Raw genomic sequence first — 25,295 nt, forward strand, 5'->3', positions numbered from 1 at the left:
GCCTCCAAGGGTAGTTTCCTTTGATCTGTAACAATAAATTCATGGTTAAATGTTAGCTTGAAAGAACCTCATAGATTACAGGATATTATTGAAATACAAAGGATACAGCAATAAGCTTGCGATAACCGTTTAGGACATAAACTGACAATGATTAAATTTAGCAAGCAGTTGTAGGTTCTACATATCCATCTTAATGTATGTAAAATTTCTATAGACCGACAGATATCTATTTTGAAGACTGCCAAGGTGTGATAATTATTTTGAATACCACCGGCCTGGTGTTACCCCCTAGAGATAGATTATTATTGATTTGATCAGATGGCTGAGAAGATGCTTTTTGAGTAAAACCCGGCTGATATTATTTCTAAACCCATGTAAAGATAAGTGTTTCATTGAGTGGACGGATGACTGCGATGTTCATAAACTTGTTCGAACGTATAACTGATCAGCCATTCCTATTTAAGCAAAATACCACGTGTCGAAGAAAACAGACGACATTGAAGACATTTGATGCTGCCCTATTCGTATGGTTAATATGTCAGTAAAATAATACGGTAACATGGGATATTTTAAGCTACACTCTTTTGGTGCTAAATTTGTAGCAATATGACAACGTATACAATTTCTTGCACAACTTTAGTTTACAAATGTTATACATATCTTCCAAGCAAAAATTGTAACGTTGCGAGAAACCTTAAAGCATTTAAGAAAAACCAACCAATGCAAGTTTGACAGCTTTGTCATGTGTTTATGAGAAAAACGATTCGCATCGTGGAATTTTGATTACGAAAACCTCGTGCAGTTGTCAGTTTTATCTGCGTTCAATCATGTTCAGTAGACTACAGACTGTATTCCGGATCCAAATGATATAAATGACCCAAACCTTGAACAAAAACAATGTTACTATTTTCTTTCACTCTTATGAAATCCTTGCATAAAGCTGTTCGTGCTGTGAAACCATCCTAAAAGTTACGTTGGAGTTGATACTTTGAAGTTAAAACCTAGGTTTTTGAAGGGTATTAAATATATAAACAATATTAAACAAGGATATGATGGAGTGTTTAAAAGGTAGGAAATGTAAAATATATTCGAAATGCAGTTACTCAGTGATAAATTGCTTTTTTTATTTATTTTTCTTCAGAGTAACGTTCTTTGTTACTTGACAAAGCAGATGGATATATATATATGAATTGTATAGTATGTAATAACAAGTCCGACAGAGTTAGGTCCTGTGGAACTTGTCATGGCAAGATCTCAAAGGCAATATTGTGTCTTTAGGCTTGTTTTCCTTAATTGTGAAACTAGTCGTTAAAATTAAAAATATTCAAATACATTTATATTATTTTACTGCTATTTGAAAAGACAAAAGACAAATTGGTGTAATAATAAACTGTTACTGGTCGCTATGTCTTTTCATATTGATATTCCAGCTACCGATAAGTATATCATATAAAATCTACACATTAATTTGTGTTTAATACATATTTTCCTTTTCTGAAAAAATCTTTAGTGTAAAAAAACGTTGCTGTCTAAACATGACTGTTCTGACATGTTTGATATGTAGTTATTTAACAAGTACAACGTTTTCAATAGTCTGATTGTCTGTTAAAACTTTGTCTAATACTCTGTTATTCTATTCGATTTTCACTATTTTTTTTGTATTAAAACGAGATATCAAAGGATAAGAAGATATAAAAATTCAAAAAGTTAGTATTAGTAATTTACTTCTTACTGACAGTGAACTTAAACTAATGACTTAAGGTTTCTTACTGTTATAGACAGCTTGTACTTCGCAAGAATATTACCATTCGTTTGACTCTTTTATCAAATGAATATTTGTGTTTCAATAATCTATAGCTTTAAGTAATACCGTTTTCATTATTTAATATCTGTATTGTGATATATTGTTAGAAAACTGTGGTTTAATATATCTATATTCCATTCCCGGCACCACATATAATTGTATATCAATTATTTGTGAATGTCACACGACATACCATTTAATTATGCAATATTAGCATTACATCATGCTATTACATAGCTCCCATACCAGTTACTTTACGACATGCAATAGACGATGTTACTTAAAAGCGTCTATGGACCTGTGTGTGTTTTTGTTGATAAAATTACGATCAGTTACGTCTACAATATGTATGCCATCAATTATTTATTGTTTTGACGTCGTAAACCAAGTTTAAATGGAATAGAATATAATGGCATGGTAGGATGATGACATAGGTCATTTACGGAGACTCTGTATTCTATATTCATTCACTGTGATATATAATACGCAGATGGAATCACAAATAAAAGCGTTATATTGAAGTTATTTGTTGGTTCATTCATAAAAGTTAAACATCTTCCTAGAATAAAAACTAGGCAAAATGAAAATTGTAGGATATACATTTTAGTAGAAGTAGCAGAGATACGTGATTGCCATGAATTTATTTTGATAATTCGTGTATAAATAATGAGAAATAGAATTAAACTTGTTATGAAGGCAGCTGTAAAACTAATGCATGTGGAAACACTGCAAGAGAAAATCAATTGATTTCGTATTATATTTCGCAAGTATATGTTTCTGTTTGACAGTTTTCAGCTTCAACCGCAGTATTCTATGTTTTAGCTTCAAACTAATAATTTCAAAAGGACTAGTCCCTTAATTATGACTTTAAAAGTGGAATTTACATTTACAAAGCCTGAGCATCAAATAATTCATATTTAGAATATTTGACACATCAGTTGGTTTACCAGAAATGGGACAGAGGATTTGGTATGGTAAGACATTTTTACAACTGTAACATTAGTTGTTATTCCGTTTATACGTAAAGGAATTGTCGGTGTTAATGAACATCTATTCCTTCATAAATAATCGTAATAATTTGATTAGATACTTTTGTTTTTTAAAACATTTAAGAGTGGGGCAAAATATTATGAGGCAAGACCTACAAGGTACTATTTAAGAATACCCCTCCCCCCACCACCCCTTTGTTGTTCACGTGTGTTACGTGATATTGAATACTCACTGCTACTAATTCCACTTAGAATATTCATTATCATCAGTATGGCGACATGTTGTTGATGTGTGAGCTCCTCAATTCAAGTAAGTAGATACATTTGACTATTTACACCAAATGATGTCATTGTTTTTAAAAGCCTTTTGTCTTCATAATTAGTGTCTTTGGTTATAACGACGGTTCATATATATAATATATATATATATAATAATTAGCCATGCCCTGCAAACAATATTGTTATGCTATCATAAGATTCGTTTTGTGAAATTAGGTTAATTATTCGGATACAATTATGACATGGAGACATTCGCATCAGACCAAGGAAAATGTAGCAATGTGACATGTACTGACTTGTTGTTTTATTGTTTCTAGGCCGGTGCTATGGGTCATGAGGGGTGTTACACAAATTCATTACCTGTCATTTACGAACTCGACCAAACTGAGTATGCTAATGTGTTGCTTATTTACGTTCTATGCTTCCAAACGATCTTTTAACAGATTTTATTAACTATCACAACTGTGTTACAGCAGTCATTTACTGCTGTGTGGCGGGCGTAAAATGTCTTCCCGTAGTAAGTGTTATTATAATTATTTTCTGGTTCTTTGGGCTCGTGGAGTACATTCAGTTTTACTTTAATATGATTTTGCGTAAGCCGGTGCTAAGGCGCGTGAGGGGTGTTCATTACCTCTCATCAGCAGATTCAGTCAAACTAAAGAGTTGCTTAGTTGCACAGATCTCCTTATTTATTCTGGTATGCTATTCTATCCTTAGAGTATAGTTGAACCAATCTATGTACTCCAAAGTATCGTAGCGTTGTTTTACCTGAAGAAGTTTCCTTCTATATGGTATAAATTATATTTACGGATGGACACTGCGTCCGAAATCAATCGTTTCCAATTTTGTTGGAAATAAATATACAGCTTATTTGCTTTTCTCTAATAATAGCAATGACCACTAGTACATATTTTACAATATTTACATTCACTATTCATTTCATATTGGAAGAATATACCGTTTATGTCCGTATAAACAACATTGGCGTAACGATATCAAAATTTGCCCTTTCCGCGAGGCTGCACGAACAATTTGATGTCGTTTAGAAAAATGGACAAAATGGCGTCATTCGAAAAATTCTTTCAAAAGCCAAAATTTCAAAACGAACAGCAAATTATATCTAAATTGAATCGCCACGACTATATAATTTTTCACTGGATTTAGCGATATTTTAAATAAAAACCAGGAACTGTATTTTTATTGTTCCTTCTCAAGAGAAGGAACACTTATGGTGAACATGTCACACTTGACTGAGCAAGTAATGGATACAAGGGTATCATCAAAGGCATCCGAATTCCATTAGGCGCCGCCATTTTGTACTCATGCATATTCATTAGAAATAGCCTCTTTGCCAATGTGTTTTTACGCATCTTTAAGTCAATCTTTAGTGAAATACAGCTACGTAATAAACAGACCTCCAAAAAACAATAATTTAGTTTAAACTATCTAACTCCTAAATCTTACATGTCATATTGTAGAATCGAGATTAACTAAATGAATATTCATAATCTAAAAATAGACTCCCGCCCAAAAATATCGTCTACTATTATTCTTCTCGGTTGCATTCTTTGCTGCCTTCAGATGTTCTTTTTACGAGTTTATTTCATACCAACTTTATTACTTTGACATTTTAAGTATAACCATCAAAACATACTGTACCAATAAAGTTATTCGAGATATTTTACTTGTCTGTGAATGCTATTGCACGATACGTACCATCAACGGATAACATCATTTCAATTACTTCCCTTGTTTTTTTTATCTAGAACTGTATAATGCATTTCTTCACTTTACTGAGCTATAAATATTTCGAACTTTGTAATTTCATGCCTTTTGATTAATTGTTTTCTACTTTTTAAGCTGTGAACTTTTTGTACGCACTTTTTTCAAATCCATCAGTTTGTTTTTTGCGACTTATATAAAAATCCCTTTTTCTGCTGGTTTAATGGTCCTGGAACTGTATCCATTCATGCAATGCAATTACTGGCATATGGCAGATCTTTTTTTCCAATGTATTGCCAATTAAAACAGGGAAACATACGACTAAATTCTGATCTGTGCCACTAGCACAGCTGTTGACATTAATTCCCGAAATTTCGACAGAGATTTGGTATTTATTATTGTCCGGTAGGATCGCTCATCAAAAGGTGTTTTTTTTTTCTTTTTTTTTAAGTTAAATAAATGTTTGTGTGAAATAACTTTAAGTATTCTTCTAATGAAAAGATAAGAATGCACGTAAACTAGCAAGACACATAGTTCATAATTATTTTATTAAAGATCCCTTAAAAAGAATATGTAATATGCGCTAGAATTAACCTTTTGGTAAGCTAAATCTTGTTGGAAGGTGAATTACAGTTGAACGTGGTTGTTCTATTCAGATGTTTAAAATACCGATACGAGTATCTTGACATTCAGTTTATATTGATTTTTTGGTACTCATGGAAAATAAACCACTTATTTTGTAGCAAGTTTCTGTAAAATGTAAATATCTTCACACAAACACAAGACCACGTTCTAAGGACGCAGTCCCCACCCACTCAAATCTTTCAGCAGTGCTTGCATTAGCGTTAACATTTTTCAATATATACACAAAATATCGAGACAAAATAAATACTTAATTTACTCTGCGCAATTTGTTTAAATGAGTCTAGACATAAATTGCTTTTCGCACACAAATATTGGCATCAAGACAACTATTATCCCTGAAAACTCATACTATGAAATATTGGCTTTGAATTTACAGTTCACAATGGTATTTCCCAGGCTGATGGGTGTATCGCACATGCAAATGTTTTATATTCTGACCACAGTTCAATCAGATTTGAAGTTCAACGATAACGTGTACATATTATCGCGCCATATCACAATATTAATTTAATAAATTGTTACCATTAGCTTTTCTGTATTTTTGTAAACGTTTATATCGCACATGGTATGCTTCTTTGTGTCCAAAGAGTGCCACACTTCTTTGTACATAAACTTTTTATCTTGCCGATAAATTATCATATTTTCAATATTCCATTTTTCGCTTTGTTTTCTAATTGTTCGACTATTGAAAAAGACGAACTCATTGGGAAATACCTGTAGTGTTATATCTCTGTCTGGATAGTCAAACATGTAGACAAGCAAAATGCTGTAGCTATTTATCCCGATAATATACCTATATAATGAAATGTAGGCAAGCGTTACACACGGAATTGAAAACACAATATTTGATATTAAAATGTATTGATTTGGCTTTAGGAACGTACATTTGTTTTAGTGGATCAGAGATAAGGAATTATGATTTACTTACTATATCAAATTCTTTGATCCATATCAAATTTATTTAACTAATAAATGCTGTTTAAAGCATCGTACAAGATCACTTATTTCAGAAATATAATGCTAAACGAAATCTGCATTTAGATGAGCAGTACTAAGACTGTTTGGTTTCTTTTTCTAAAATCACTTGTCAAAATGAACAGCCGAGAAAAATATTACAACTTGTATTTTGTTTTGCGTTTTTCATAATTATAGTCATATAACTATTTTCGACGGATTAATATACTCAAGGACAATAATCATATTCTTTATAGACGTATAGATCTGTAACGTACAGCGGAGAGTTCACAAACGCATGTTTTATTGGGCACAGAAGAGATTGATTTCGCCAAGGGATGCCTCAATCATTTCTAATAAAGCACAATACATCAAGAGTTTATATCTGGAATGGATATAATTATACACACTATCATAAAACGATAGCAGTAATGTACACATATATAGAATTGCTGCCTATATATAGAGAATATTAGGTTACTGTCTGATAAATTTAAATTTATTAGGCGAGTTGAAGAAAATATATTAGGCAAGACTCTGCCGAGCCTGATATTTTTTGGTAGACGAGCCGAATAAATTAAATTTTTTTCAGACAGCAATCTAATATTCTATTTATCCTACCTGCTCAGGAAATTGGGAAAAATGTCATTGGAAAGAGTAACAGCGTGCAGACTTGACGTCATATAATATGACGTTTGCAAGTGTAATTCAGTTTGTGGAAAATCGAAAAAATGCAATAACTTTTTTGTTTCTGGATAAAAACTTGTGATTTTGCCATTTATTTTCTTAGTTAGAACATTTCCAATATAATGATAACAGTTTCAATGAAAAATTCGGGAAAAAAATGTTTTCAAAATTTCCGGCTGAAGTGCTGTAAAAGTGCAAAATAGCAATAACTTTTTGTATCAGAATAAAAACCTTTAATTTGACCACTCATTTTCTATGTTCAGACATTTCCAATACAATGGTGATGATTTAAATGCAAAATTTTGATAAAATATGTGATTCCAAAAGTTCCCGCAAAAGTGATATCTTGACACTGACTAGATAAAGCAAAGTTTATTAGGCAGGCCGATTTTGTGCCATATCTTGTATGATGGTAGGATAAATACCAATATTTTTCAGAGAAAAACATGCAATATGCGGATTAATTACTTCTCATGAAAAATAATGAATGTCTTCATGTATATTATTACATGACAGTAACCAGTTCTCATTTTAAAAGATGATTAACTTAAGCATTTGTGGACTCTTTTTCTAAATCCTAGACATCTGACAGGACTTTTATGTGAAGTATAGGTAAACTTTGATTTGCTGAATTAGGTATAATGTTTTCAGTTTATAAAATATTTAAAGTTTAAAAACATCTTCAGCCATTGATTACGGGAATAAAGACGATGTCGTCACCTCGCAATATGCTTTTCAAATATGTACCTTGCTGATTTTTAGACAAATTCTCTGGATTCTTCATTATGTCCGAACAGACATAGCGTAAACGATGATTTACTTAACATAACAAATTCTCTGTCCCAGGACTTTCTCGAAATATATTTCTAATACCTTGCATCATATCGTTTATTTCTGTTACACTAATGCACTCAATAATACAGTAATTATACTGTAAAGTCAAAGCTACTTGTTTCAAGACGATGCTGATTTTATAATTATATCAGTTGTGCACCTCATTACGTTATTATGAGTGATAGAGAAAATATAATTAAGCTTCCATATTCCACTTTCATTATTATATTTTACATACCATACCCAGTTCTTTGATCCATAGTATTAGTTTATATCAACATTTCCTCTTGTTATATCTAGTATGAAGAATGTTTCTGGACATTTGAAAGCATTCCCTGCTCTTTTTAATTTTAGAATTATTGCTTTACATAAAATAAGATAAAATTACCCCCAGAATTTAAACTTATTTATTTAGGTGTTACAGTCAGTTTAGTTTATGCCACAGAGATGTGTCTTTATCTGCGACAGGAACAGATATAATACTTGTATTTCTTAGCATATATCATTTACTGATATTTTGTTTTCAGCAGGTTGTTTTTTTATGAAGACCAAAAACATAAACCGGCAAATGTCATAACACTATGGGATGTAACGCACTGGTGTTATGTTGACACGCGTATTGAGAAGTGAATTAACTGATAGTTTCATATAGTATATGATGTAAGATTTAAGATTTATGATTAAGAAATATCTTCAAACGTTTCTTCTAAATATGGAATAAACTTTGATATCCACATTTCATGACATAGGAATTTTTTAAGTGGAAACATGTAGATTAGAGGTGTCATCATTTACGTAATACAGATAATACATTAATTATTTGTTTATCATCACGCTGTATCCCGTGTATTTGCGTAATTTTAGTAATGATATTATGTTATAATTCCCACAGTAGATATTTACGACAAGCAATGGACGATATTTTTTAAAAGCATCTATTGATGTTTGTATGTTTTTGTTCATTGATTCCATTGATAAAATAAGGGTCAGTTACAACTACGATACGCGTGTCATCAATTATTTATTGTTTTGAAGTCGTAAAGCAAGTTTAAATGGAAAATAAACTCAATAGTATTTGATTTGGTATAGTGTGATGATGAAATAGTTTATTTTTGAGACTGTATACCTATACCGTGACATAATATGCATTCGGAAAACCCAATACCAACGTTGTATTAAAGTTATTTTTTTTGGTTAGAATAACCAAACCAAGGCAAAATGAAAGTTGCAGGATATAAATGTAAAAATTAGGAGGAAAGCTGTTTATGAACTTATAAGGACATACGACTGGCGTAAGTTTTGATGTGGATAACACCTGTATAAATTGGAAGATATGCAACAAAACCTTTTGTGACGGCAACTATAAAACTTGAGCATTTGTTAAAAAGTGCAAGTGAGGAATGGCTTGTAAGTGAATGCCTTTGTCGCACAGCAAGAGTAAAAATATTATGAATCTAATGATTTCAAACGGATCGTTCTCACACTTATAACTTCTAAAAAGGAATTCATATTTTATCACTTTATAGTTTATTGAGAATATGTGATTTATAATTTGGTACATCAGAAATGGGACAGAGGATTTGGTATGGTAAGCTAGTTTATTTTATCTGTTAATATGTTTTAGGAAGTTGAAGAAATCAAGCCATTTCCTGGTAAATTTTTTTCTGAACATTATTCTATTGCAAGTAGTAACTCACATAAGGATTTTTTTCTTTCACAACAAAATCAAAAATGGGACAAAATAATACACAAAATACATGGAAATCCTTGCTTGTCTTAACTGAAAGTTAGAATCATTGCTTTGTAGCTCACATTTGGGAAAAATACGGGTGTGTTTAAAGTGTGTGCTGAAGGTCTCTACGCGTATCGTATTAATACTGAAATTTAACTAACTAAAATTTTATAATTCCTATTTTGTTTTGGTTTCTCATGAAAATGTTTTAGTGGAACCAGTGTAAGTTCTGTTTGAAATAGACTGTGATGAATGACCCTAAAATGTTTTAAATGTGCACTGGTACTTTATTATATCAACGGCGGGCAAGTGTTCGAATATTATTGACGAAAGGTCCCCTTGATGAAAGATATAATAACAAATTGATGTCGCAGTTTACCTCTGAATAGTAGTAGCAAAATAACGTGAAGACGGATATGGAGCAATTTTTGTATTCAACAATAAAGGTGACAACAACAACAACAACAACAGATAACAAGCTGTTTAAATGTTGTTGGCGACATACATTAGAAATATACACAAAAACTCCATACAGATCAGTCAAATTCTTACATATATTTTCCCGTAAAATTCATGTAGACATAATTTTATGTATCTTTGAAATAAAATAGTAAAATGTATCAGTTTGTTTGATTTAAGGTATCCCTTTCGTGCAGTAATTCGATTGCAGACATAAAGTACTTGTTTCATTGATTACAGTTGGTGAAAAATAGGTCTAGACAAAGTGTTTTCCACTCTTACAAGTATTTGCTTCCAGACTTTGATAAATTTCCATTTTTACCATTAACCGCGAAACCGTATACAATTAAATATGGTCTTGCATATGCAATTTGCAATGACATTTCTAAAGCGCTGAGAACCTTTACATCGTTCCTTTATCGTTCTCTCTATTAATCCCTAAACAATAATGTAATAGCTTCAAAATGTTCCTGTTTCTTTTTTGCTGTACGTCTATACCATATATGAAGGGTGTGGGAAAGCTTCGTTTCTGCAGTATTCATGTGAATACGTAATGTTTTTAAAGAAAACACAATATATGTTTTAAAGTAAAAAAGGGGACACAGAAAATGGCTACATCCTTCCATTCGTCTGTCACACTTCATGTCCGGTCCATAAATCTGCCGCCGAGCATCAAGGTATTTTGAATTTTTTTTGTCACAAATGCACCCCACAACGAAACAAAATGTCGCATGCAAGACCAAGACACATATGTCAAGGTAAAGTCACAATTTGTCACACAGGTCTATATCGTGTCTGGTTCATAAAACACAAATAATCCCCAATAGGAGACGACTAGTGCAAAACATAGGTCTCTGTCATTGAGGTCAATAGGTAATTTCTATAAGGTCAATGTGTCGCTTTTAAGTCCCAGACCTCTAACTGAAAGGTCAAGATCATATTTAGAGATAAAATATTGTTTGCTTTTTTTGTCTGGTCTGTAACTTTTAAATGCACGTGCGAATATTTAAATAATTTGGTACAAATATTCGCCATCAAAAGACGATGTGTCATGTACAATATCTAGGCCTCTATCTCAAAGGTCAATGTTAAAGGTAGCCAAGTTAATATTCTTCGTTTTGTGTTGGTATATGTAAATAAATGTGTTTTTATCTGTTCAAAATAGAATTTTTTGTTAAAGATGATCTGATAGATACAACAAGAGCTGTCAGAGGACAGGAACGCTTAACCACTCAAAATCACACTGCTATTTATCTAGCTATTAATCTAGATTTTAACATATATCTTATTGAAATGTTTTGCCGATACCTTATCAGGCTTTTCAAATGAAAACAAGATACTCTGACATAACACGTTTCATTTTCTTTTTGTGAAGTAGGTACTTATATAGACTGGTATATATGGGAAAATATCTGTGTCGTTGTCATGTTTTAGGCTCGGAAAAGGACACAATATAATAATGTCGACTTTGTTTCTAACAACCGAATCTATAAAACATATCGACAGTGCCGATGCAAAACCCCGTAACTGACATTTGGTGTGTAAAACCTTATCTGCCAAAAGTTCCATCTCATTTCTGTTTAACCGTAGTTTAAATAGCCATTCGTGATTTTTTTTTTCGATACAACCGTGTGAAAAAGGTTTTATTACGGGTTTACGTAAGGGTCCGCTTTCGCAGTTTTAACGAAGGGTTTTAAGCAACTTGAAAAGCCACCGTATTTTAGTTAACCATAATGTTTGATCATACTAAATACCATTTACAAACAAGTGTATAGAAACAACAAAATCGGGATTGACAGATCTTTTAAGTAATATAAAGTTAATTATGTTGAGCAAAACTCATTTAAAAGACCTTTGTTCCCAGTTACTCGCTCTTGCTATAACAGTCTTAAAAGTTGTCATTGGTAGTCATGTAATTTGGATCGACACCGTCGATATACACAAAAAAATGTTGTTTTTCCTAACCGAAGACTATGATATATATGAATGGACACTTCAAATCATAAAAACCAATTTGGCTCAGGACCTTCCAACTTGGTAGCATGATTGAGCTTATGCAGTAGATGAACACTATAGTTTGTGGGGTTAGTAGGTCAAAGGAGGCTGATCCTTTAAGGTGGTTTACATCACCACTTCACACAGGACCTTCAAATTTAATTGCATGATTGTGCTTATAATGAAGATGATCCGCATTGTTTTGAGAAGGCCAAAGGTCACAGGGTCCTGAAGTTTGAAAACGGTTTCGCCCTGTAACATAATTTGACATATTAAATTGATGACTCCTATTATTTTAGGGAATAGTAGGTCAAAGGTCATTGCCATAGTAATTACGAGACTGAACATGGGACAACCTATCATAGGGAGCATACATGCTATACGAACATCTCTTGTTCAGTGGGAATTTCATTCAGTGCAGGAATGTGACAAAGAACAAATACAATCCAGTTGTTACAGTTTTAACGAGTACATCTAAATCAATCAGCCATTTGTTTTTGCTTAGTGACAACTGTAACAAAAACGTAGAAAGTAACAATGTGTAGGCAAGATATTCAGACCAGTCGACACTTTTTAATTATAAAATTCGTTGTGGTTGTTTCGTGCTAATATGTGTTTGTGTTTATCTTATAAATTAAATACTTGATAGGGATTCATTGGCAGTGCAATATTTAAAATATTTGCCATTGTCTTCCCTTTATATAATGTAATAAGTCTTTAAATATTATCAAAGATAAAGGTAGGGATAGATTTCTTGGAAGAGCACAGAGCACCCCAAACACAATTATAGAGCTATGCACCACAAAGTTGGCCCACAACAGAAAGAAGCTGTAACGGAAGAGACTGTTGTTGATTCAAAATTTGTAGAAGTATTGATACCCTTTGTGTGGTCTTTACATATATTTCTATATTATCCAAGTTTTCATATATTTAATCTTAAGAAAAATCGAAATATTACCGGTTTTATAAAGTAACTAAAAACGGCTGCAATTCATTCGTGGTTTAATTTACACTTCTGTATGTCAGATCCGGGCTTTATTATATGTTTTATCCACAATAATGTTACACATTCACTGCCGCATTGTCAGACGTGCAGAACTACCTTAACCAGCAAACCTTTGAAATTACTAAGATCAACATCGAATGTTTTATATTTTAGATGCTATAATTTCCAAGAATAACCGACGCAATGGCCATGTAAAGAGTACAATATCCGATTTTTGTCTGGCTTCAATGAAAATTATTACTCTACTGAAAATATATACCTTGTATCTAGTTAGGTCTCGTGTAAGAAAAATACAGAAACTAATCTACAAAATTGTCTTTATATATATTTGTGGATGTATATAAGGAAACAGAAACTTCTTTCTGTATGATGTATAGCCTCTTCGCATGTCATTGTGAGAAAGTTCAATTGTCAGTGTTCAAAGACACTAGGACTAATGCTCTCGTGATGATTTCTAAGCAAGAAAAATTGAAAATGCTAATTCATACAAACTGTAAATATACTTGCAAGTAAATACATTGCATATATCGAATCTATATGTATAGATACGTTATTTTAGAAAAATAAAGAGTGAATGACCATTATGACATGCAGATATTCAATTAGCAATAGAAAATTGAGAAATGTTGCATGCGCATGTGTAACATAATTCTAAAAAGAGGCAAGTTACTAAAGCTGCAACTTCATTTGTTTGTACGAAAACACACTACCCCAAAATGTTAATTAATGTGATATGTAGTGTATCAATAAATACAGAGAAGAAAATGATCTAAGATTTATTTCATGACTAATATAAGGTAAGAGTAGTCACACTGAAAGCACTTAGCGCAGCAGACACTGCCAGAGACACTGATCAAAAAGTAAGCCAACCACAAATAGAAACTGTAGTTGAATGATAAAGTAGACAAGTTGCTTCAAATATCCATCAACAAGAACATTTTATTTTCAACATATATCAAAATGAGGATTGGTTATAAGCTTGGAGGGTAAGTGTTAATAAGGAGGAGACATAAAAAGTGTGTGTGTGGGGGGGGGGGGGGGGGGGGGGGTGAGAAGCACAAACGATATACAAGACAATAAAGATTTACATACATGTAGCATATGAAACGAAACGTACAAAATATCAAGTTGAAAATATGGCTGTATAAAGGAACCAGTGATTTAAACGCGTTTGGGGCATGGTAACCTCACACTTACCTTCTCAACCAGTTTGACAAGCCAGCGTAGATAAAAGAATTTCCCATAACATTAGTGACAAAACACCAGATATAAAATTAAACATGTATCAATACTCAATGACTATTTTGTAGTGAGAGCAATAAGTACATATCTGTTAAAGGCATAAACAGGCAAGTTGCAAGATAAAAATCTACGCCCTCCGTTCTAGGAGGAAAGCCACGTAGAGAGTTAAGTCACCAAACATGCACTGTACGTTTTTGCGTCGTACTCTGTTTTGAAAATTATAACAGATTTTACAAATATTTGATTAAAATAAGCATTACGTTAAATTTTTCGTACAGTGTGTAAGTCCAAGTTTAAGAAGTATTTACCGATCTCAAAACGTTGGATGATTTGTGGTAAAGTTTAATGAATGCCTTACAACATTTCTGTAATTAAAATCCACTATCTTTGAGGAAGTTTTTGTAAAACGAATATGTTGTGATATATCTATGTCCAGGTGTGGGAAATGGACAATTTAAAAGTTGTAAGTAAAAAAATACACTTCTAAATTTGTTGGATTGCGGTTCTTTTGGATAAATGTATTTCACCATCTTTGAAAAATACTGGTTGTTCATATCTAAAATAACAATGAGGGGTTATCAAAAGTTTCAATAATGTCAACTGGATGCCATTGGACAAACTGATCATGAAATTATAAAAACAATTCAGCAACGAGTGATTGGCAGTTAGTCCCCATTGGGATACCAATTACTTGTTGCCCTAAATGTTTTATTGTCTGAAGATATATGAGCCGTGCCATGAGAAAACCAACATAGTGGGTTTGCAAACAGCATGGATCCAGACCAGCCTGCGCATCCGTCTGGATCCTTGCTGGTCGCAAACCCACTATGTTGGTTTTCTCATGGCACGGCTCATATGTATTGTTAGAAAAATGTTCCTGTGTAACATGCCAAATAATTAGCACTTTTTTATGCCCCCGAAGGGAGGCATATAGTTTTTGAACCGTCTGTCTGTCTGTCGGTCTGTCAGTCTGCCGGTCTGTCCGCAATTTTCGTGTCCGGTCCATATCTTTGTCATCGATGGATGGATTTTCAAATAACTTGGCATGAATGTGTACCACAGTAAGACGACGTGCCGTGCGCAAGACCCAGGTCCGTAGCTCAAAGGTCAAGGTCACACTTAGACGTTAAAGGATAGTGCATTGATGGGCGTGTCCGGTCCATATCTTTGTCATCGATGGATGGATTTTCAAATAACTTGGCATGAATGTGTACCACAGTAAGACGACGTGCAGTGCGCAAGACCCAGGTTCGTAGCTCAAAGGTCAAGGTCACACTTAGATGTTAAAGGATAGTGCATTGATGGGCGTGTCCGGTCCATATCTTTGTCATCGATGGATGGATTTTCAAATAACTTGGCATGAATGTATACCACAATAAGACGACGTGTCACACATAAGACCCAGGTCCATAGCTCAAAGGTCAAGGTCACACTTAGACGTTAAAGATCATTTTTCATGATAGTGCATTGATGGGCATGTCCGGTCCATATCTTTGTCATTCATGCATGAATTTTAAAATAATTATGCATGAATGTGTGACACAGTAAGACGATGTGTCGTGCGCAAGACCCAGCTCCATAGGTCAAAGGTCCTAAACTCTAACATCGGCCATAACTATTCATTCAAAGTGCCATCGGGGGCATGTGTCATCCTACGGAGACAGCTCTTGTCTTGCAAATGTTTTCTCAACTAAAGCTACCAGTTTTTCTTCTGTGAGATTATGTGGTAAATTAGTATAAAGGGTAGAAAAATCGTAAGAGCTAATATCGAACACTTTTATTTAATAATAATTTTGATAGCATATTCGAAATTCTTGATCGAATAAATCAGATTAACAGTTCTCATATGTTTTACAAGTAACAGTCAGAACATTAACTGCCTATGAAACATTCATTTACAATAAAACATAAACAGGGAAACGGCAATAATACTCGGATATCACGCACTGTTTGTTTGCTATTGTATTGAAGTATGTATTGCGGAAGTGAAATGCATACTGAGAAATCAACCGTTTCATGTGTGAGTTTCTTATAGGATATGATTAGATACGTCGCAGTCAGTTCTTCAAAATACAGCTATCATTGACTTTGGCAGTCTAAATGTAAGATATTTGAATCTATTAATCTTGTAAATAGGACATGGGACAGATAATTTTGCTTGGTTAGTCATAATCATAATAAAATCATGTAAATTTCTTCACAAACAAATCTGTAGACAATCTTTTAAATCAAAGGATCTGTGAGGAACTGCATTAATAATTTTAGACTTTTAATTTGTCTAGTGTCTCCATGGTTACTTTAATGTGTATCTAAAGTCATAAAATTTCTCTAAAACATGTATTTTGTAAGAACGTTAGCATGCTTAGACAGTTAGCCCAATGTAAAATAATGTAATAACTGACGTGTTGTCTGAGCTATTTCAGAAATAAAAGAGTGTTTGTGCGAATGTATAATTAGACTAGGAATTTATTTAAAGCGAAATACGTTTGTCAATTAAAGTCTTGTAAATAAATTTCTTTTGCAAGCTGAATGTGATACCATATTTCCTTGAATCAAAATTGAATATTGACCGGAACTTTTCTTTAATAGCATTAGCTTTTAACCAGTGGTTTTGACTTGACAGTTTAATTGCTTTTTTCTGCATCATTATGTGATCTGATGCTTTGTTCATGAGGGACTGGACTAAAGTACAGAAAATAACTTTAGCCTTAACGTTTAAATATTCATAACGTCACAGTTACTAACAGGAACATTTGTCTGTTTACAGTACATACATACATGGCCTATAGCACCCTTATAGACCACCACGACACTAAAGTAACAAGACATTCCATGAATAATTTATGTATATTTTATACTTCCCTCTATGGAGCCATCAATGTTTTTGCTGTTGTTACAAAAGCCATGAGATATTGCTACAGTGATGTTAACGAAAAGAAACGTTATTTACAAAGAGAAGTCGTAGAACACTTGTTATTGTAGAAAATGCGTAATCCTACGGGATGCATTTTGCCCTCGTCCTACAGTGCTTGGGTGTCAACAATTCCCCTGGGAATCTGCAAATGTTATAACACAAACAATATGCGTTATTCTTACAATGCGAATTTATAATATGCATATATTTGGAACAATATTGGTAGAGACTGTCACATATATTCATAATCATCCTGCGATAGTGTTATAACAGTGATATGGTATACAATAATAGCCTTCTTCAACACGTGTGGTTCTATTGTGGTTTCATTGTCGTCCATTGAAGAAAACCGTCTCGTGTTTTGCGTTGTTTGCAGTATGTGATATAATAGAAATATAGTTTTAATATGAATACACTGTCGGGTCAGTAGCAAACGTTTTCGCACTTCTTTTCGAATTTGTGTTACAATATGCCTCTGTACTGCTACTTGATGTAAACTACTAAGTTATTTTGTAAATAAATTTTCTTATGTTCTCTTGGTTGAATTTGAAAACGTCATACTATCATGAGCATCAGATAATCATATGATTGGAAGGTTGTTTCCATTCTCAGGGTGACAATCTAGCTTTCAATTCTAGTCCTGGTCCTAAGTCACTTTAACATGTCATCTGCCCCAATAAGTCTTTGACTTTGGAATTAAAAATATGTCATTTAAGAAGAAAGCAAATTATTTGGCTTAGATGAATTAATTCCTACATATTTGTAGAGTAATAAACATGTTAGTTTCCGGCTTGGGAATACTTTTCTCCAGGTTAATATTGTGCATTCCTTTATCTTGCATATGTTTTACAGCCGACGGTTTTGTACTTGTTCGATATAGATAAAGCAAATATAACATGTTATTTAACTAGATTAAACTCTTTGTATTGAAACGTTGTGTCGATACCTTATCAAGCAGTTTACCTAATTTCGACACGCAATATTTGATTAATGAAAAGGTTACAAAGATTTTAAAATGTTTTGAGTTGTAATTTGAAATACCATTATTTTTAAAAAAAAAAATGCTCGAAGAACATACGTATCAATAGATATATTGGATATGTAATCGTACAGTAACGGAATAATGACCTATAAGTGGACTGGTGCAATGTTCCAACTTGGAAGTAAAAACAGTACTGTTGTTCAGTTCTGATCGCTGTTTTGACTGTTGATTTTAGGTTGTTGATGATGTTAATCATTAACTTACGCTTTATCGATTTGGAGATGTCTTTTAATGATATGCAGTGATCCATAGCGAAAAGGAGATAACATTTAATTAATTAAGAAGTTGAAATATGAATATAATCTCACCAACACTATGGGTCAAAGAATTTGGTATGGTATGTATTCGTTTTTGTGATTTGATTTTCTTAGTTTTGACTTTTTTCCAGTTGGCTTCACAGTTTATCACTGTGTAAAGATTTCATGTAAAAAATTGACTTTGCTTTATAAATAGTTTCTTACGGCTGAGTAAGTGTATCTTTCAGCAATGACAACTTTTATCAAAACACACAATCACTAATAAGTAGACAAATGAAGAATAATTTGAATTATTGTAACACAACATTTCTTTCACAAGAAGTTCAATTAGTTTAAAATGAGCCGTGCCATGAGAAACCCAACATAGTGGGTATGCGACCAGCATGGATCCAGACCAGCCTGCGCATCCGCGCAGTCTGGTCAGGCTCCATGCTGTTCGCTTTTAAAGCCTATTGGAATTGGAGAAACTATTAGCGAACAGCATGGATCCTGACCAGACTGCGCGGATGCGCAGGCTGGTCTGGATCCATGCTGGTCGCATACCCACTATGTTGGTTTTCCCATGGCACGGCTCAAATGTGTTTTTCGTTAAGAGAATGTAACAACGATATAATAGTTGTATAGAGCAGTCAACATACCAAGTGGAAAAATTGAACAAACACCTTTAGTACAGACACTTGTTTTAAATGGTTTTGCTTTGTGACAGATGAAACAAAAACGTTAAGTGCAACCACTTAAAGGAAAGATATACCTTTCATTCATATAATTTATCAAATAATGGCCAGTATTGAACGCCCTTGTGTCGCCGCAAGCTAAAACTCGCATCATTATTGTTCATACATGAAAATGGAACTTATATTGATTATATACGTCATATGCTGCCAGTTGGAAGTTAGCTACCTTCTTGTTCTCAACAGGCGAAATAAATGGACGGACGTTAGAACGACCATCCACTTTTATATCTTACTAGTATATAATTTATGTTTCTCCAGATAATAGATCCAATGACCTTGCAGACAAAAATAATATTTATTGGGTTTTGTCCGGCTGCAAAAAACTAATTACAATTCCAGTATTTAAGAAAATTGTCTTTAAGCAATGTCTCTGTAATAAAAATACTCGAACTATAAGTATAATAATTCCTTAAATAAATCGTCTCGTTAAATGTTTATGTAAAGAAGTTATTTCCTTTTCTTTAACGATAATAACATTTCTGTTTGTCTGTAAATATACGAACAAAAGATGATGCCCAGACTTTGATTTGATATTTCATCAAGTTACTCCATTTTATTGTAACCAGTTTACAAGTAATCAAATCAAACAATATCGGGCAAATAATGGATACATGTTATCTTTGTATTGTAGTATAATCTATACTTGACGATTTCTCTATGAATATTATTTACTTTCATTCATAGCACGTTAACTGTAGAATTGTCTTTGAATCAACTAATATAATATATTTAAAAGCACTGTCTGTTTTGTTATGTTAAAATGATCAGTCTATCAAACCGAGTCTGCTATTACTTTGCTTGGTTGCATTGCTTGAAAGGGTCTTCTTATAGATTTTATTTACTAGTATTTAATATTATAGTTCTATTATTCTGCAAAAAAGAACGCGGTTATATTAAAACGTGTTACATGCAGTGTAGTTTGTACAAGTATACGTTTGGTAGTCAAGATAACTTCTTTCTTGACATCTTAACACTTTTGCTCCGGATCAATAGTGCATATCTTGCAATGATTTTACTGCCAACAAATGCATTCATTTCTTAAGAGAAAGAACATTTCATATTCTGTTTATCTAGATTTAAGATAGATAAGTAACTCTTCGTATTGAAATGTTTGAGAAGATACCTTATCAAACAGTCCGTGTAATAAAGATTACAATGAATGTAAAAAGCAAAATTTCTAAACTTCATTTGAGTTAAATGTGTCAAATAACTTTATGAACGAAATGGTTTCCTGAGGAATACATATGCCATTGGAGAAATACTTCAGAGCTAAGGATTAACATAAAAAGAAGTTGGGATCATCCAACATTAAGTTTCACATGTTTTTGTTTTCATGCCGTGAATTCAAGCTGAAAATGTAATATTTATTGATGCGTTTGTCACCGGTTTTTAAAAAACCGGAACAGCCCAACTATTGTTCGCTGGAAAGGTGATATTGTAAACCAATAAACCAATGTTTCAATTTACTGATTAACAAAACATTACATGTGCGATATAAGTGATATTGCGATGCTGCGTTAACAGGAGATCAGTTAATTGTGAACGGGAACTATGAATATTATGACATTAACAGTATGGGCCAAAGAATTTGGTATGGTAAGTAATTTATCTTTGTGATTATCTGAGAGTGGTTAATAAATCAGTTTGGATTAGGAAAAATTCACCTGAAAAGAGTTATAATTTTAAAATTTAATCTGCTTATGAATACTTCGAAACTGCTGAGAGAGTGTCTTTGTTGGAGGTTCCAAGTCATCTTCCCGAAACATTTATTTTAGGGGAAATTTATTCTGGATTTAAATGAACGGTCGTCGTATATACAAAAGTAAATCAATATTTGTATTATCTTCAATCCTGACAAGCAAATACACGATCCCCTCGTTGGCTTTCCAGAAAAACATTTTATCCATATAACACTCCATTACCTTCACGAGAAGTTCAATTCGTTAAAAAGTTTTTCGGGAAGGTGATTCATAGGCCGCACAAAACTTTAAACCAGTAAATTTTAAGTCAGTAAGTCAGTAGTTTGAGACAAGTATGCTACAAAGACCTCGGAGTGCAGTTGCACAAGTTTCCTTCTATGAGACTCATATATACAATAACCTCCTGTTAGCTATTATAATTTTTTATTTATTATGTTAATTTGGAATCTTTTACAATGCGAATGAATCTTAACATGTATAATTGTTTTAGTTTTCCATTTGAGAGAGGTTCAATACGGCCAAATGCTTTTCTAAATGAAATGTTTTTTATATGTTTTAAATCAAAATGTCAATTTTACTTCTCGTAATCCTTATGTTCTTCATATAATTACAACAACTAGTTGATAAAACATGAACCTTGAACCACCTACTTAATATATTTTGCATGGTATCTGTTGCCAAAAATAACTGATGTACTGTTAGAATGTTTGATTAGATATTGTCTAGCTGCAATGACAGTAATCACATTTGCAGACGACAATTTGTCTTAGTGTTTTACAGCTTCTATGTCTTTTGTAAGAAAATAATCGAATAAAAAAAAAACACAAAAAAACCCCGGAAATTAAGTAATATTTATGGAACAATTGTAGCAGACATCTCAGAAAATGCCATTTTAAAGGTGTCGTTCCTTTTGCCATCTTTGGAACCTTTTTCTATATGTCAGTTTATGAATACATGTATCAGTCTTCAGAATGTAAATACACGTAATCATACTTCTTAATACAAAATTGATTATGCAGGCGAAGAAATTTACTCATATGTTTGATAATCTACTTGATTACATATCTATAAATGTTTGCAAAACGTACAGAGAGAAATTGATACAAGATTTACATTTCGTAGCATGTAACAGTTGTTATGTTCTCTCTCTACGAAACAATCCTTGTGTAATAAAACATTTTCTTTGGATTTGTGGTAATATAACAAGTTCATGTATAAGAATTTCTGAGAGGAAAACATGTTGAATAATTAATATGGTATCAAATGAGCATGTGAAATGGGACAGAAAATTTGGCTTGGTAAGTAAATTTATTCATTTTGACTGTCTTTGAAAATGGAGTACCAATTTCTTGACTTTTCCAAAGCATGAAATGTTTGCAGACATTCAAGTAAAGCTTGTTCCGTGTATTTTTATTCTAAATCATCAAATAGGTATGAAGTAATTAAAGAAAAAAATATGTAAAAACATTTATAAATTAAATGGTTCGCTGAGACATTGAGTAAAGTAACCATGTTCCATAACACATCTGAATGAATACTAGAAAACATTTAAACTGCTGTATAAAAACAGTGAGTAATATACTTATGTTTTGGTGTTTTATATGTGTTGATTCTTCCTTTAATATGTATCCGTGAATGTTATTTATCTATGTAAGTGGTATGAACAATATGTATTAAATATGATATAATATGATATTGTCTGCGACCACTAACGTAGTGGCTGTGTCTCGGCATGAAGTAATTTATCAGAAAACAGGACTAAAGTACTAATATGAGATTTAGACTAGCTTGACATTTAGATTATCATCATGTTATTGCATGCAGTGGAATAACAACTCATATAGAATGCTTCAGATTTATTAGATTAATTACATATATATTGATAAATTATGAGTACCTTATATTTTCAACTACATGCAAATAAGAGATAGAAAAAAAATGCAAATCGACACGTGTGATGTTGAAATTTAATGGGCTTTCACTAGAAAAGGGACGTTATATTAAAAGTATTAGTATTGCCTGCAACACGATGGAGTGATAAAAAGTGGGTCTGCTGTATCCAGTTATAGTATGCAACTTCTTCGAATAGATATGTACTTACCGCAATTGGATGGTAAATCTGATATTGATTGTACATGTACTTTTTCGTAGTCATGTAAAAAAGTAAAAAACATCGTTTTTGTAAAGTTTTAATTCCATATCTCATATTTTCATTTCGGTGTTAATGAGTCGTTAAACTGAAAAATTGGGCTCTATTTGTTGTCATAATTGTTATAATCTGTACTGTGTGAGCAGTATCAATTCCATAACTCACATTGCTATTTCAATGTTAATCCGTAATGTTACGTTTGGCGCAGTATATTCTGTATTGTGTTGCTGCGCCGTAAAACAGAAAGCAGAAAAGTGTGGTTCGTTTTTATGATTTAGATATTTAAGAAGTGCCTCGTTTGACATAGATAAATTCATTTAAATATAATTTAATTTCCGGAACTTCGGACATGTGTACACTTTCGCTCCATATCAATATTGTAAACAGTTTCACAAAGATTTTGCGTTCATTTGTTGAAAAATATATGAGCCGTGCCATGAGAAAACCAACATAGTGGGTTTGCGACCAGCATGGATCCAGACCAGCCTGCGCATCCGCGCAGTCTGGTCAGGCTCCATGCTGTTCGCTAACAGTTTCTCCAATTCCAATAGGCTTTAAAAGCGAACAGCATGGAGCCTGACCAGACTGCGCGGATGCGCAGGCTAGTCTGGATCCATGCTGGTCGCAAACCCACTATGTTGGTTTTCTCATGGCACGGCTCATATCACATTTTGTTTATCTAGATTTAACGAAGATAAATATCCTGTTGAACTAAAATGGTGTGTCGATATCTTATCAAGATTTAACATGCAATATTTGATAACTATAAATGTTTCCATTTTGAAAAAGTATTGTGTTTAAATTTTCAAACGACTTCCTTAACGAAGTTATTGCTTGAGGAACATAATTATGTGCCAGTGGATATTTACAAAAAAATAACGATTTATATATAGGAAAATAAGGCCAATTCTATTACGTTTACAGTTTAAAATTGTCTATGTCGACTGCTTTCTGACAGAACTTTTACAAGAAGTGACGAACACCCAAACAATTTTATCAAAATTTATTTAGGTGTTATTACGTTGGATGTATTAGTGATCTTGTGTTATCTAAAAGTAACAAACAGGAGATAACATCTAGATAGTGAGAAAGTAATGTACGAACACAATGGGTTTTGAAATCCCAGACGGTAGGTAATAAATCTATTTGTAGTTCGAGATTAATCTGTACGCTTCATGGACTTCTCGTATATATTGCTAAAAATATAATCATTTTAAAACAAGATGCATTGAAGTATTCATAATTATACAATAAAACTCGAAACAAAAGGAGAAACATAGAGCCATCAGTGAGAATCACTTACTTCTTGTATTTTCTATCCTATCTCTTTCCTAAATTTTCTGATGCAGACTGGATTTTGTCTAGCTGCAATAAAATAATCACACCTACAGACAACACCAAATATTTCAACTTAATTAACATACATGTTTGTTAAAACTTAGTTTATACAAACAATCAAAGGTCCTTGAGGTACACGTCTGTTTGATAGCATAGGGTACTGAAGGCAATTGATATCAGATATGCAACAGTTGCTATTTCGTTCTCTGTCGAATACTGCTGTACGACAAAGCACAATAATGACAAAATCACTGCGATATATTGCTAGTGTATTACGAAAGTGTGTTGAATAATTAGGTTTATTGTTAATAAGTTCGTGAATGCTTAGATGCCCAAATATGGAATAAAATCATTGATATAAGACTTCGTCAGTAAGAAACATATTCAGTATTTATTTTTTGTATCGATTGTGCGTGTAAAAAGGGACAGAAAATTTGGCTAGGTAAGTCATTACAGTATACAAAAGTTTTCGCTAAAACGGAGGACGAGTTTGGTATCAATTATAAGTCTGTAAACGGATAATTAACGTTATGAAAATCGTCATTAAACCCTAATTGTATAGTTGAAAATAAAACGTTTATGTAATAGTATGCTGGTACATGTACATGCTTAACCCTTAGCCTGCTAAATATCTAAAATGGACTGGTCCATCATTCAATTTGGGCAATACCATTTATCATTCGAAGGGGTGTTCACTGAAAATTTACTGACTGAATAGCGAACAGTGCAGACCATGATCAGACTGCACGGATGTGCAGGCTGATCTTGGTCTGCACTGGTCGCAAAGGCAAAACCAATCGCCGCCAGCAGGCT

At 32.8% G+C, this 25,295-nt stretch overlaps 1 protein-coding gene across 10 annotated transcripts in view; it reads left to right on the top strand.

The window, feature by feature from the left end:
* The window catches only part of LOC123556604 (uncharacterized), a 169,382-nt gene that overhangs the window by 66,421 nt on the left and 77,666 nt on the right, over positions 1-25,295 (top strand). Inside the window, exon 1 of one of the 10 annotated variants that reach the window (XM_045347468.2) lies at positions 1,038-1,068. The exons of 3 other annotated variants lie outside the window; for them this stretch is intronic. In XM_045347468.2, the coding sequence (XP_045203403.1) occupies positions 1,050-1,068 (19 nt within the window). In that variant the 5' untranslated portion in view covers positions 1,038-1,049. Of the gene's footprint in view, positions 1-1,037; positions 1,069-2,741; positions 2,779-9,465; positions 9,503-18,604; positions 18,642-20,765; positions 20,892-22,159; positions 22,294-23,944; positions 24,274-25,295 lie in introns of those variants that run through there. 6 more of the 10 variants (XM_045347467.2, XM_045347466.2, XM_045347465.2 and 3 more) reach the window with 6 other exon arrangements.

Source organism: Mercenaria mercenaria, chromosome 5, assembly GCF_021730395.1.
Source record: "Mercenaria mercenaria strain notata chromosome 5, MADL_Memer_1, whole genome shotgun sequence".
Classification (NCBI taxonomy): Eukaryota; Metazoa; Mollusca; class Bivalvia; order Venerida; family Veneridae; genus Mercenaria; species Mercenaria mercenaria.